We start from the raw sequence: 15336 nt of genomic DNA, 5'->3' as shown, positions 1-15336 counted from the left end.
TGTCTTGTTTTGTCTTCCAAGAAACAGAACTGGACTTTAACAGCGACAACAGGTCCAGTGGGCTCGGCGAACTCCCTTTCCCCAAAAATACCAACAAAAAGACCGCCAGATAAGGGATTCTCTCTTTGAAAGACTCTCGCCAGCTAAGGATGTTGCTGAAATTAAAGCCTTTCTTCATACTTTACATTTCAGACATTTTGACTGGTTTTCCGTCTGTATTTTTAATAAAAGGTTCAAAGGCTGTTTAATGGCGTACCCTGGCACTAAGCAGGCGGAGGTCTCTGTATGCCAAACCTTGTTTAACACTGTTAATGTTGGACAGTGACTGGGTTGTGTTAGCACCTATGGGCCTCTTATTCCATCTAAACGAACACAACAGATCACAGGTGACTGGGCTGTCTCTAGTCCTGCAGCTGATTCGAGAGGCTGTTTCTAATGGGGAGGCCCCCATCTAGGGCATGTCCCTTGCCCGATGTGGCCAGTATTTGCACAGGGCTTGTTTGATGAGCATTATGTTCTTCAGAAGATGCCTACTCCAGGAGTCAAAATAGCATGAAATTTAATTTTACGCCTGTTTGACAAACCTTGATTTCGCCTCCAATCAGCAGCGGAGATAAGAGCCCTCTGCACAAGTGTGCGGGGCGGTTTGGCAGCTGTGACTGCAGATTTAATAGGTGAATCTACAGGAACAACACTTGAAAATCCCCTGGGAAGTCAACCATTAAGGTGAGCCCTATCTTCCGTCCCACTGGCTCCCTTGCTGCAGTGTTCTCTGGTTGCTGGGCGCTAAAGCAAACCAAAGCTCTGTTTACTGAGTCTACTGTTACAATACAGCTACCAAATATTTGCCAGCCGTCAGTCCAGCTCCACTATAAATACTTCAGCCCCAGGTGGAGGGATGACCAGGGGAGAGAAAGAGCCTGGGATGCTACGCATGGCACGGCTGCAGCAGCGAGGTAAGTGCTGAGGCTCCAGCGAGGAGGGTGCAGTACAGTGACTTGGTGCTGATGACACCCAGCGACTGGGGACTGGGTAGGAGGCACCTGGCTTGTTAAGGCACCAAGATGGTATTACAGTCGCTTGCGCCCCAAAGCTGGCCTCTTTCCCCCTCAGGCTGACCACTTGGGAGAGTGAGAAGTATTCTTCCCCACGCATCGCTGCGAGCAGGGCCAGCTTTATGACCTGCGAGGTCCAGCTGGAGTACTCAGCGGTGGTCCGGGGCTTCGGTGGCACTTTGGCGGCGGGGGGTCCACTCTGGTTCTTCCGCGGCACCTCGCCACCGAAATACCACCAAAGACCCCTGGAGCAGACCCCCTGCCGCCAAAATGATGCCAAAGACCACCAGAGCGGGGCCCCCTTAGGTGCGGGCACAGGGCCCTCTTCAGCACGGGGCCCAATTCTGAGGAATTGAGAGAATCGGTGTAAAGCCGGCCCTGGCTGAAAGAGAAGCTGTGGAGTTGGAGTCTTCTTTCTAACCACTCCCTATTTAGCACCCAGGTCCCCTCTCTCCCCAGGAGTTGAGCGCTGCCAGGGACAGCCGGGGTCAGAGAATGGCACCCAGGGTGCAGTGAATGTGCCAAGGAGAAAAGGGACATTCTGCTGGGCAAGCTCAGGCCCCGGTGCTCCTCAGCCTTTGGCCACTCTGCATGCCCAGTGCTGGTGCAGAAGACGTGTGGGCCCGTGGATGAGAGATCCCAGTTGGATGGGGGAGATGTCTGGGGACAGCAAGGCTGGGCTGTCTGCGGTAGGTTGGAGGTGGGTGAGCAGGGGTTGGTGTGAATGAGCCCTGCTTTCCTGGGCTGGCTGGACTTTCCCGCTGCATGATCCCCTCGTGAAAACGCCATTGGCCCAGGACACAGGTGGGGACAGCTGCTAGGTGACAGCACTGGTGGGGTGGGATCCTGCGCTCGTTTGCTGTAGCTATCAGTGGAGCGTGCTGGTGTGCAGGAGCTGGAGCTCAGGTTCAGGCCCATTCTGCATCTGTCTGTAGCATCCCCCACCTAGAAGCTGAACTCACTCCCACAGTGGGGCATCCCCAGCGTCCAAGCATCTCCTCCCTCAGTACACTCATGGGTCCCTGTTCTCCCGGGGCAGCACCATTCAATGCAGGGGTGACCCCTGGGCTGACTCTGCCCAGCTGGCTCCTAGCAGGGTGCTGGAGTGTGAAGCATCCTGCCCAGCTCCCAGCCAGAGCATTGCTCCTGCTCTGTATGGGCGGCTTGGGACACTACTCTAGCCCCTTCTAAATCCTCTCTCATCACTCATCCCCTCCCATCCCACCTGCATGCACCCTGCATGGGATGGTCCTGCCAATGTGCAGCACACTGGCCAGGCCCTTGGATTCATGGGGACAAGGAGTGAGGCTGCTCACTTGGCAGCAGGCTGTGTGTGTCAGTCATACTTTGCCCTTCTCTAGCATCCTCCATCCACAGAGCACAATGTGCCTTGCACACTCCAGCAGTGTCACCCTTGCTTTACACATGGGAAACTGAGGCATGGAGCAGGGACGTGACTTGCCCAAGACCACATGGCAAGGCACTAGCAAAACTGGGAATCAATCCCAGGATTCCTGATTCCCAGTCCTCTGCTCTAGCCACTAGACATGGCTCTCCTACCCATCAATTCCTCTCCTAGGGCCTTGCTGTTTGTTGTGGCTCTCCTAGCTTTCTTTGTATTGCGAGTGCTGTACTGGTAAGAGATGGGGAGCTGAAGCCACCTAGGAACAGGGCAAGTGATTTGTCCTCAGTTTCTCCTCTGAGGACATAGAAATGTTGCCTGTTTCCCAGGGCACTGCTAGGTGCTGGGACTGTTTGCCAAGTGCTGTAAGATCCTCTCTGGGAAGGGCAAAGAGTTGTTAGCATCTTTGCCTGATGATGGGAATGTCCGTTCTCCCCACACTGAATGGGAATGGAGCGCCCTGAAGGCAGTGAGCCAATGGGGGCTGCTCTGTAGGGGACAGGCTGCAGGAAGCTTGCGCTGGGTGCAGGGAGCCCAGTTCTGCGGCTGTCTCTGCATTCCAGACTGCAGGGGGGATGGGGATCTGCAGCTATGCCGAATCTAGGCATGGAGGGGCACGCAGCAGCTAATGGGGCTGGACCAGCCCAGTGGAGCTCCCCAGCCTGCAGTCTGCGAGCTTAGACACAGGGTGGTGGCGCACACGTCTGCCCCTGCTACTGGGTGGGATGCCACCAGCCCTTTCTGCTCGGTTTGCTCAGGGAGGTGAGCGCAGGGAATGAGGGAACGCTGGCGGGTCTCTCTGGAGTTCTGGGGGGTGGCTCCCACTTGCATAACACCTGCTATGGGGCCCTCCCCACCTGCATTACTGGCCTCTTGCCTGCCCTGCCTCACCCTGGGGTGGGGCTCCAGTGCCTTCTCTGAGCTGTGCATGTTCTACCCCCAGCAGTGTTCAGGCTGCAGGGAGGGACAGCCCCTGAGCTCCAGCACCTGAGGGTGGGGGCTTGGGGTGCAGCTATAAAGCGGGTGGGGATGGGTGCTCTCTACACTGGTGAAGGAAGCCAGGCACTGGAAAATGCCATGACCCATGCACGTGGCTAGGGGGCGCAGGACACCGGGCTGCGACTGTCAGCAAGGGCTAGGTCTGTGAGGAGGAGCGGATGGGCGCCATGCCCTGGCACCAGCAGCATGCCTGGAGGACTAGCTGGGCAGCACAAGCAGCACCTGCAGTGGGGGGTGCCCAGCAGGAGACGCCCGTGCCCCGATGGTTGAGTCAGCACTCACAGGTCCCCAGCTGTTTTTCTCCGGCCGGGTGGCTAGTCCTGGGGCAGTGGCAGCAGAGCTGTAGCGCAGACAGGACGTGGCAGGGATGTATGCACTGCGGTACGAATGCCGTTGTGTGCCCGCACCCTTCCAGCCCTGCCAGAGCTGCTGTTTGCTAGTGTAGAGCCTAGAGATAAAGGCCCAAGTGGGGCAATACAGCCCCAGCCAGTGCAGCCGGCAGGTGGGCTGTAGGGCAGATGGTCCCCAGCTTCCCTAGGAGAGCTGCTGGGGAGGGGAGCACATGTCTGGAGCGAGGCGCCCAGCTGTGCGGGAAGTCACCAACACGGTGCGCCAGGGATCACAGGGGGGAGTACGTTGTGTACAGCTCCTTACACTTGCCACAGACCTGCGCTTCCTCAGCACCCGCCGCTGGCCACGCACCCGCCTTCCGATCAGCAGCTCATGTCCCAGTGGGACAAGGAGGTTCCTAGTGATGCCGCTGGAATTGGAAGGCCCGATAGACATGACTCTAAATCAGGGTTTCTCAAACAGGGGTCGCCGCTTGCGTAGGGAAAGCCCCTGGCTGGCCGGCCAGTTTGTTTACCTGCCCTTTCCGCAGGTCCGGCCGATCGTGGCTCCCACTGGCCGCGGTTTGCTGCTCCGGGCCAATGGGAACTGCTGGAAGCAGCGCGGGCTAAGGGACTTACTGGCTGCCACTTCCAGCAGCCCCCATTGGCCCGGAGCAGTGAACTGCGGCCAGTGGGAGCCGCGATCGGCCGGCCCTGCGGACGGGGCAGATAAACACACCGGCCCAGCCCGCCAGGGGCTTTCCTTATGCAAGCGGCGACCCCTGTTTAAGAAACCCTGCTCTAAATGCCTACAGACCATGCAGTCTCCTCCCAGGGCTGGGATGGTCAGTTATGTTCTGTTGGATGCTTGGAGAGTGGCCCTTCCCGGCGCAGCTCTCTGAGGCTGTACCAGGAAAGTGTGGGGGGGTCACAGCCCTGTGTCTTTCTCCCCTGCCAGCTCAGCAGCCACTTCAACCCCCCCCACCCCGGCTCAGGCAGGCAGTGTAAAGCCACTGAATGGGCATCAGCAGTGGGAGGAGACAGAGACAGAGGAGCTTCGGCTTGAGCCCCAGAGGGGCCAAACCCAGCCCCTGGGTCTGAGAATCCTGCCCCCTGGGTCGGCGAGCTCTGGGGATTTGAGATCCCAGTGCTTTGGCTATGGGATGTGGGTTGGGCCGTGCTCAGTTCTAAGCAGGCACTCCAGCTGCACATGGGCAATCGGTGCCTCCCTCCCAGAGCTTTTCCGGGGCTGGTCCAGCCCATGCTGTGCCTGGACCTTAATGGTATAAGAGCTGAATGCCCTCCCAACCCCACCCTACCCCCTCAGCATGCCCAGGGGAGGCGTGGGGTGACCATCATGGCAGGGCAAGCAGACACAGAGGGGAGATGCTGATGTGTTACCAGGGGTTCTCTCCAGTTACTCCCCATTGACACAGGGCGACCGAGATCCAAAGGAGATCCCTGGCCTGGGTCATGCGAGGGAGACGCTGCCTCCTGCTCCTGCCAGACCCTGCTGACAACAAATGCCCCAAGCTGATGGTTGGAAAATGTGCCCAGCTGCACACCAGGTTCTCTCCCTGCCCCCGGCTGGCTGGCTGGCCTTGTGCTTCTCAGGCCCGGCAGATGTTAGGGGGGTTGTTTGTTTGCTTAAGCAGCATAAATCCCATCTCCAGTTGTGCAATAAAGCTGTTATCCTGGATCCGACCTGCTCCACACATGGCAACAGCCTGTGGGCTCTAGTAATGCCCGCGCTGCTGCCCCCAGAGCTGCTTCCAGCAGGCAGGGGCCCTGCTATGGGTGTCGGTCATGGAGTCGGGGTCACCATGATCCCATACTGTAAAGCAACCGTGTTTGAGCTGTAGAGAACAGGCACTAACCCCAGACAGCAGTGCACCTCAGCAAAGGCAGGGGTGCAGAACAAGACTGCGGGGGAAGGTGCATGAATACAGAGCTGCTTGAGCCATTCCCACCGTAACTGACAGACTGACAGGCAGCCTCCAGGCGTGTGGAGAATCAAGTGCAGGATCCTCCAGCTCTCAGCACCACAGTTCAGCGGGGAGGCACTGACATTGCACAAGAGGAAAGCACCGACACGGCTGGGGTGGGGAGTTAACACACACAGGGGAGCAGAAGTAGCACTGCATCAGCCTTAGCCCTCCACCGAGTCCCATCTGCACAGCCCTAACCATGCGTTTTCCCTTGTGTCCTCCAGCGTGACTGCACTGCCCAGCAGCACCAGTCCGTACACAGTGAGGCAAGATGGCTGCAGGAGTGATCAGGAACCTGGCAGAGTTCAGGCTGCCTGCTTCCTTTCAACAGTCATTCCTCCACCCCACCCCTCCCCAGGACATGGACTTCCAAGACCTGTCAGAGGAGGAGGAGGAGGTGGAAGAGGAAGAGGACTACGATGTGGAAGAGGACAGCCATCCCTGTCACAGTCCTGGCACAGAGGGGCAGAAAGTCAGAGCTGATTGCAGCCAGAGTGACGCAGAAATGACCCTGCAGCTCCTGAAGTTCTCCGAGCTGATCAGCTGTGACATTCAGAGATACTTTGGAAGGAAGACCAAGGATGAGGACCCCGACTCCTGCAATATCTATGAGGACTGCTTCTCTCCCCGCCGGCTGGGGCGGGAGCGGTACTACGCAGACCTGATGCGACTTGCCCAGAGCAACGAGCTGGATGGTGAGGATGCCCAGGGCCCTGCGCCACCCCCAGGGCAGCTTGACCATCAGGTCTGGAGGTCCATCTGTAACAAGGATGGGGCGCAGAAGCTGGGGCCATTAGCAGAGCTCTTTGAATACGGCTTGCGCCGCTTCCTCAAGCAGAGGGCGGCTGATGGCAGGAAGCTGCGGCTGGAGAAGAAGTATGCCCACATCATGCCCATGCACAAGAGGAAGCTGCCACAGTCCTTCTGGAAGGAACCGTCACCCGGCCCCCTGTGCATCCTCAACACAAACCCGCCTGATTTCAGCGACCTCCTGGCCAACTGGACCTCAGAGCCCGGGCAGGAGCTGCCGAGCACCGGCAGGGAGCTGACTGGGGAGCTGGCCAGGCCGGCCATGGAAACCGATCAGTTCAGTGTGCTGTGAGGCGGAGGAACTGGGAACCCAGCCAGCCCCTGTGCTGGACGGACGCTCCATGCCCATAAGGTGCTGCTGAGGATTGGCTCTGGATGAGAGCACCATGCCCACCCACAGTTCTGACTCCAGACTGAACCAAGCGCCCAAACCGACACCTGGCCTATGCACCACGGGCCGTAGCCTGCTCTCACCCCTGAAACCTGGCAGGCTCCGAGTCCCTCCCAGCTGCAGCGTCAGCCTTTGTGCCCATCCTGTAAAACCATCCATGTCTATGTGTCCTGCAGGGATGTTGGGCAGTGTCAGGCTGCAGCTGCTGCCATCTGATAGTTGCATCCCCACCATGTGCCACCCTGGTTAATGATAAAGCTCACTCCCTTTTTATGAGACAGGGCCCTGATGCCATGGGTGGGGGTTGGGAGACACATCACCTGGGATTTACCAGCAACCCAGACCCGGGCTGTGGCAATGGAGGTGTTTGATTTTATTTTCCTCGGATTGCAATGGCACTGGCTAGGGCAAATAAATGCTTCTTTTGAGTGCATGTGTATCAACAATGCCCTCTGATCCCACACACGAGGGGCCCACGGCGCTGAGACAGAGGCTGGCCCCAAGGGCAGCCAAATCCTAGTGCCACTTATTTCAGGCTTGGTCCGGCTCCTTGTGCACTGCAGGCTGGAGGCAGGTGGGGGCCAGTGGGATGGAGTGTGTGTTCCTACCCTGTCGGACACACTGTACTCCGGCAGTGCTGAGCGCTCACTGTGCTGGCAGTCGGAGGAGAGGGTCCTGCAGGCGTTCAGTACCGCTGATGAGAATCAGGCCTGAGGGTCTCACTGTGGACACCCAAACTACCTGCATTTCACTTTCAGGGCAGGTGAACAGAGGGGACGAGGAGGCAGACACTCCAGTGTGGTTGTGGGGGGAGGCTCTCTCTCCACATTCATCTTCAGGGAGGGCCAGCTTCTCTGGCTCTGGGTGCCCATGAGCATCCTCTATAGTGGCTCTATGCAGGTGAAGCAGCAAAAGGGGGTGTGGCTGAGGAAAGTAGGTGTGGCCTGGACTCCCCAATGCTGAGCCTCAACTGTGTTTTCAGCCCCTCCTTTTCAGCCAGTGTAAGTTAGAGCAGCCTATGGGCTACTCTAAAATGGGGCAGGGAGTGCAGAAGAAAGCCTTATGCCACCTTTGCCTGCTCCCTGAGGCTGGAAGCACCATCTCCCCTGCTGGGCACTGTAAGCAGTTCTCAGCAATGAGACAAACCTTCTGTCTACAAGAAACAGCCCAGGGAACATGCCCCCATGGGGCCTCTCTGAGAGTGGCCTCTCCCACAGCACATAGATGGGGAATGTCACATGTGTTGGTGGCCCTAAGAGGTTGTGTGTGCCTCCCTCCCAAAAAGACTCGCCCAGCACCCATGCAGCCAGATCCTGCTCTCCTCGAATGGGGGTGGGGGCTTTTAAATCTCTCCCAAGCAACTCCCACCCTTCCAGTCATCCCCCCTGCTGTTAGCAAACACCTCTTGTTTTGGGGGGCAGCACATGATGGGGTTGCTCTACTGGGTGTAGGATGGTGCCTCCTCCTGGCCATTGTGGGGATTAGCTCCAGGAGGCCAATATCCCTTTCTGCAGCTGCATGCCATGTCTGTCTGTCTCTCACTCCAGGAGCTTCTACTGCCGCTTCATGACTCAGCCCTGGGCCAGATCACTCAGTGTCCTCCCCTCTGGGATACAGTCCTTCAGCCTCTATCACTCCCAGTACAACCCAGGCAGCCTTCCAGTTCACTGCCCACCCCAGGGGTGGGCAGGTGAACCTGGGCCAACGTACTACTCCAGGTCCCAGCCCAGGGACCCTACAACACACAGCCAAAGTCTGCTGAGTCCCCAGCCTTGCTACTTCCCACTGACTCTCTTCAGAGTACACACTCCCAAGAAGTGTGGGGGCAGGGGAGGGGTTCACAACTTTCCCTGGGTTCCTACCTTCCCACTCTGCTAAGCAGACAGTGACCATAAACATCCTCCCAACAACCTTTGCTGCTGCCAGCCTCCTGGGTTTATACTAGCTAGAGCCACCTCTGCTCAGGTGAACTTCCTCTTAATTAGGGCTTTCTCCACCCTTAATTGCCCCCAGTTTGAGCCTTACTGGCTGATTGAGCCACCTGGCTTGCCTCAGTCCTCTCCCAGCCAGTGTGGGGAGGACACCCCAGCACAGGGCATCAGATGGGGAACTAACCTCCAGTCTAGCAGGTCATTTTTCTGTCAGCTTTAGGGCCAGCAGTCCTCTGTGGATGACAGAAGGGTCTGAAAGCAGGATCCTAAGGGGCTTCTGGCTGCAGCCTCATCTCCAGGAAGGGTGTGACTGCCTCCAGGCACACAGAGCTTCCCCACCAGAGATGGGAACATATCATTATCCACAGGTAGCTGTGAGTCTTCAGGCCAGGAATAGGGCTGCCTTATGCCCATAGCAAGGAGCAGTGCAGAGGCCCAGCACCCAAGGACAGCTGTGAGCCACCATCACTCTCTGCTCCAAGGGTCTGGCCCTTACAGCAGGAACTGTGGCTTGGCTGCTGGTTGGCACAGTGGGGTGCCACACCTCCCACCCACTTGTGCCAGGGGAAGAGGAGCAGGAAGACATGTTTCCAATGATGAATAAATGTGAGAAAACTGCAGCTTGCTCCTGGGCACTTTGGGACCTGAAAATACAAGCAAACTCCACCCAGTAAAGGACTGGCAGAGACCCTTGGGGGTTGGGGGGGTTCACCTTCCTCTGCAGCAGGGGGCCTAGGGGTTTAAACTAGTGTAAATGGTGGATTCTTTGTAACTTGAAGTCTTTAAACCATGATTTGAGGAGTTCAGTAACTCAGCTGGAGGTTAGGGGTGGCTGGGTGAGGTTCTGAGGCCTGTGATGTGCAGGAGGTCAGATGAGATGATCCTGATGGTCTCTTCTGACCTTCAAGTCTCTGAGCCCCAGCTGGCTCTGCTCAGAACAGGGCCAATCCCCGAGCCCTGGAAGTCAGCTGTTCTGCACCAAACATCACAAGGGGGCTGGGACAGGAAGGTGCTAGAACCTTCTTTCTCTTGTGCCCATGGGCAGGCTGGGGAGAGGGGTGAGTCATTGCCATGGTCCCTCCCTTGCACACGGTGCACCCTGTCCAAGGCTGGAGAGCTGATACTGTGACATCACCTTCCAGGAGCCCCCGGGGTCTCATGCTGAGCCTGCAGGAGCTCCTACAGGGCTGCAGCCACAGCGCTCCCTTCAGGGAGCGGGCAGAGTCCAGGGTATGAAATGAGCATTCATTGTTGATGGAGCAGGCAGAGTACATGCCATGTCCCAGCCTTGCAGTACACACAGACCCAGCTTCAGTACCTGTCTGAGGCTTGGCTGCTGGTCACTGCCTGGGTGTAGTTGTCCCTGGAGTTTCCATCCAGATCTGCCCTGGCCTAATCCCCTCCCCAGAAAGCTGATCCTACCCCTCCATGTCCCAGGTGGAGTTAATAAGCCAGGCTCATCAGCCAACGTTCAGCTGCTAAGTATAGGGCTGAGTCAACTGCAGGGCCCAGTCTCATTGGGTGTCTGCCTGAGTTTGCAGAGAGCCTGAACCAACAGCTGTGAGGATAATTTTTCCATTCATATCATATCACTCAGCGATGATCCTTTAATGTCAATGGTGACCCTTCAGATGGCCCCACTGCTAACTTCACTTCCCAAGTACATAAGGAAGGAGAGGGGGCATCAGACTATGAAGAACTATACACCTGCATGGAGTGGCTGCTACTGTTAGTGCCACGAGTGGGTGAGTCTGGAAGTTATGACTTGTATTTTCCTCAATCAAGGAGGAGATATCTGAGCCCCTCCAAAGATGAGCCAAGCCCACAGCGCCCTGCAGAGCTCACACGATCGATTCTGATCATCTCTGGAGAGTGCTGTCTCACGCTGGTGGCTTGAGCTGAGCTGGTGAATTGTTGAAGACCCCCCACTACCTCACATCCAACTGCACATCATTGATTAGATGAGAGGGAGCTGCCAGCCTGCACTGGTTCTCTATAGAGCAGGGCTGGCTCTTTACCAATGGAATTGCTGGCTGGTGTGTGGGCATTGGAGCACTGATCAATAGCAGCCAGCTTTTAGTTTAGTGTCTGAATCCATGTAGCAGTTGGAAGAGTTGTAGGGTGGTTAGCAGCAGTGCTAACACCAGCTCTGAAGTACCGTAAGGGCTGTCTGGGGGGAAGCGATTCCAGAAGGAGGTAGGGTGTGAACTTAAAGCCCAATATCTATTGCGGAGGACAAGTGCCCACAGCAGGAGGTGGTGTGAAATAGCCATTCCAGACTATTCCCTGTGTACACAAACCCTTATGAACACAGCTTGGTGAAGAATAGATTTTCCAATTCTGTGGCAATTTCGAGACATTAGCAAATAATTGTTTCGGGTCAGACTCAGTCAGAAACATTTTCATTGTGTGCTGAACGAAATGGTGCATTTGCTTTTGACCGTGTTTGAAGGGCTTTGACTTTTCTGAAAACAAAAGGAAAGGAAATTTGGAAATAAAAAATTGTTTTTTTTAAAAAACAAAAACAAAAATATCCAAAAATGTACATTTGTTTCCTAGATGAAGAGTTTGGTGAACCTGGCCAGAAGGAGAGCCCTGGGGAGCTCGAAAGCTTCTCGCTCTCACCACTAGAGGTTGGTCCAAGAAAAGACATTACCTCCCCAACCTTGTCTCACAAATTGGGGAAGCGTTTCGGTGTCACTCACTCTGCATTTTTTGCTCCCAAAAAGCTTCAGCTGAAAACAGAGCTCGGTTCTAGTTACAAACATGAAGCCAGAGACATGCCCAGCCCAGAGCCAGCTCCTGTGTCCATACCACGGAGTCAGCAGAGCGCCATGGCTTTTTACTTTGCACGGTCAGAAACGCAGAAGACTGGGGAGCCCCCGGGGTCAGTGCTTCAGGGAAGGGCCTGCAGTTTGTGGAGGGCAGCTGGAGCTGGGTGCATGCACAGAGGCAGGCTGAATGAAGGCACAAAGAGACAGTGGGAGGAGCAGGGGCACAAGTGGCCAGGAGGAGTGCAGGTGGGGTTGGAGGGAGATCAAGGAGGGCTGTGATGGGGAGGGGAAGCACGGTGGACTGGACACCGTCCAAGTCAGGAAGGCCTTGGAGGGGTTGGATTGAGGTAAGATGGCCAGCTGGCTGCAGGGGAGCGGGCACTCATTCTGTGCAGGGGTTCTTGGGTTGTGTTCACCATGCCTGACCGTCTCTCTTTGGAAAGGGCAAGCCAGGCCATCCAGGTTGTTCCCTCAGTCCCCCTGCTCCCACACATACTGGCCCCTGTGAGAGGCCCCATGTGTTTATCTCTGGGCTCTCTACCTTACTCCCTCCTCTGATAAGAAACTGCCAAGGGCCCTGGGCATCACTCCACTCCTGAGTGTCAGTGCCAGGGCCAGCCCTCCCCTGCAGGTCAGCCCAGGGGTGGGTGATTCCTGCCACATGCCCTGGTGGGGTTAATGGGGGAAGCACAGAGCAGAGGGGGTAGGGGCTCCTGGAAGGAATGTCTGGGACACCCCCCCAGGGGCAGCGATTGGGAAGAACAACAAAGTAAGTCATTTGTCTTCTTCTGAGCAAACCTCTTATCTGCCAGGAACACCCCCTATCTCCCTCCTCCACAGCAAGTCAATAGCTCCTGCCAGACTAGGTAAACCATCCCTCCGTGCAGGGGAGGGCAGGTGAGATCCAGCAGCCCTGTGCCCCTCCCACCCACCCCAGCCAGCATGGCTACACCCTTCACTGTGGGGAAGAGCGTGCTTTGGGCCACCCACCCTGAGCCGCACACAAACCTGCAGGCCAGGCTGCCAGCAACCAGCGACAGAGCTTGCCTGGCATTGGCTCCGGCCTGTGGTGATGGAGTGACCTGGGCATAACCAGGGGAATGTGTAATGAGCAGGGATGTGACCCTAGTAGAAACCCCTCCCCCATTGCCTGCCATAGGTCACAGTGGGGACAGGAGGCAAGGGTAGGACCCCGATCCCCCACTCCCCCAGCAGATCCCAGCCTCCCTGGCTTCCCAAGCTGTGGCTTCACTGCTGAAAGGGGTGTGTTTACACTGACTAAGCAGCCTCACTCACACTGCCAGTGCAGACGAGGTGCAGGTGGGTCTTACTGCCATGTGGCTAGTCCTGGTGCATGTTGGTCTCCCCTCCTGGAGTCACCTGGACTAGCTACAGCCCAGTAAACATGCCAAGACTGCACTAGAACTTGGGGTGGAGGGAGCTGCCTTAGGGTTGTCGGGCATCTGCTTTTCAACCAAAAAGGGACCCTGGCAATTCTATTCAGCACTGCTGACCAGGCCACTAAAAGTCTGATTGGCTGCAAAGCATGGCTAAGGCAGGCTCCGTGCCTGCCCTGGCTCTGTGCAGTTCCTGGACGCGGCCAGCATGTCCCAGTGGCCCCTAGGCACAGGAGCGGCCACAGGGGCTCCATGTGCTAAATGCTGGCTCTGCAGCTCCCATTGGTTGGGAACTGCAACCAATGGCAGCTGCCAGGGCAATGCCTGCGGCTGAAGGCACCGTGCAGAGCCCCCTGGTCCCTGAGCCTAGGAGCCAGACATGCCAGATGCTTCCAGGAGCTGCTTGAGGTAAGCACCACCCAGATCTCGCACCCTGAACCTCCTCCCATACCACAACCCCAGCCAGCCCTGAGTCCCCTCCCCCACCCAAACTTCCTCCTGGAGCACATCCCCTCTCCAGCCCCTATGTGTAGGAGCAGCCAGGGGGCTCGGCCCACTGTCCCTGCCCCAAGCACTGCCCCCTCTGCTCTCATTGGGCAGGAACCACAGCCAATGGGAGCTGCAGGGGCAGCACCTGCAAATGGGGCAGTGCACAGAGCTGCCTGGTTGCGCCTCTGTGTACTTCCAGGAGCTGCTTGAGGTAAGCGCCTCCCAGAGCCTGCACCCTGACCCCCCCTATGCCCCAAGCTCCAGCCCTGACCCCCCTCCTGCCCTCTGAACCCCTTGGTCCCAGCCCAGAGCACCATCTTGCATCCCCAGCCCCACCCCAGAGCCCACACCCCCAGCCAGAGCCCTTGCCCCCTCCCAGACCCTAACCCCCAATTTCATGAGCATTGGTGGCCTGCCATACAATTTTCATACCCAGATGTGGCCTTCAGGCCAAAAAATTTGCCCACGCCTGGTCTAGACACACCCTCAGACACCTCAGAGGATGGATGAACACAGGAGCACACACAGGCAGGTTTCCATTGCCATTTGTGCTGGGTTGGCAAACATCAGGCTCTGGGGGGTCTCCAGCCAAGCATTTTCCATCTTCATTATCCGCTTGTGGAACTGAATGCCCTATTGGGTGCATTTTATAATGCAGGACACATGAAATCTCCAGCCAGCATTAAAGGCATCTGCTGATTCCCTTACTCCCAGCGAGTAGAGCTCAGGCTCCAGCGAGTGCCATGGATTTGATGGGAATACTGCCAGAAGATGGGTGTGAGTGAGTGAGTAATCAGCACATGCTGCAGCCCCTGATTTCTTTGCAATCATAATTGAGATCTGGGTGCCAGGACTGCGCTGTCTCAAGCTAGGCTGGTGTTGGGCCCGAGTGGTTCTGGAGGGGGAGGCGTCTCAGCGCCTGCTCCCAGCAGCACAGGCAGAGTAGGGGCAGTGCTGTCCTGTACATGGCGCTCAGTACAGTGGGAAAACTGCCCAGAACACCAGCCCCTAAGCTTTCAGTTCCAGGGGGAGAGGAAGCAGGAGAGCAGCAGATTGTGCTGAGTCCCAGCTTCTTGTATTTAGTGCTAATTTCAATGCACCCTCCTCTGCCCTCCCTGGCCTTTAGGACATGCCCTGGCCTGGTGCCCCCCGCCCCCACTCCTAGTCCAGCCCTTCAGCTGGGCGGTCAGTCTGTCATTAGCAACCAGCCCCCAGATTTTGCGGCGCACATTGCGAGGGGAACTCCAGGGATACTCAGCAGCGGAGCTATCTTGGCAATTAAGAGCTGTGCGTTCGGGGGTTGTTTATGGATGCTAAAAGCTTGTACTAACACTCCTGCTCCGTGCCGCCCGCCGGGGCTCGCAGTGGGAGCAAAGGGCCAGCATCTCTATTTGCAGACCTGGAGAGGCTGCGTTTCAGAAATATTCAGCAACTCCCTGCATTAACATTCCTCCTGCAGCACTGGCACCAGAGAGAGTACACCCACTAACAAGGGAGGGGAACTGGAGTGGGGCCCCCCCGCTCTTCTCATGTCTCCACTGGGCTCCCATAATGCTTCCCTGGCTGTGCTGGGAGTCACAGCCCAGGGAACCTCCTGACACACACTGATGTGTGGAGCACTTGCCCCAGTAGTCACAAGCCAAAGTCAGCAGGAGAGCGAGTTGTGGCAAGTGTGCAGATACAAGCCTGGTCTAGAAGCCCCTCAGCTACGGGGTCATGTCACCACTTTGGAGATTGGGCCAGGTCACTGGGGAGCTCCAGTGTGGCACCC

The 15336-nt window shown here is 57.0% G+C and overlaps 1 protein-coding gene across 1 annotated transcript; it reads left to right on the top strand.

The window, feature by feature from the left end:
- The first annotated feature begins 207 nt into the window (after positions 1 to 207).
- On the top strand, positions 208 to 7371 carry PERCC1 (proline and glutamate rich with coiled coil 1). Its single transcript, XM_032781596.2, has 2 exons — positions 208 to 956; positions 5998 to 7371. Exon 2 carries the CDS (start codon positions 6045 to 6047, stop codon positions 6873 to 6875), a length of 831 nt encoding a protein of 276 aa, XP_032637487.1. The 5' UTR covers positions 208 to 956; positions 5998 to 6044; the 3' UTR covers positions 6876 to 7371.
- Positions 7372 to 15336: the final 7965 nt, after the last annotated feature.

This window comes from Chelonoidis abingdonii, chromosome 9, assembly GCF_003597395.2.
Source record: "Chelonoidis abingdonii isolate Lonesome George chromosome 9, CheloAbing_2.0, whole genome shotgun sequence".
In the NCBI taxonomy this organism is placed as follows: Eukaryota; Metazoa; Chordata; order Testudines; family Testudinidae; genus Chelonoidis; species Chelonoidis abingdonii.
Note: the sequence above shows the minus strand (reverse complement) of the source record. Positions and strands in the feature narration are given on the sequence as shown.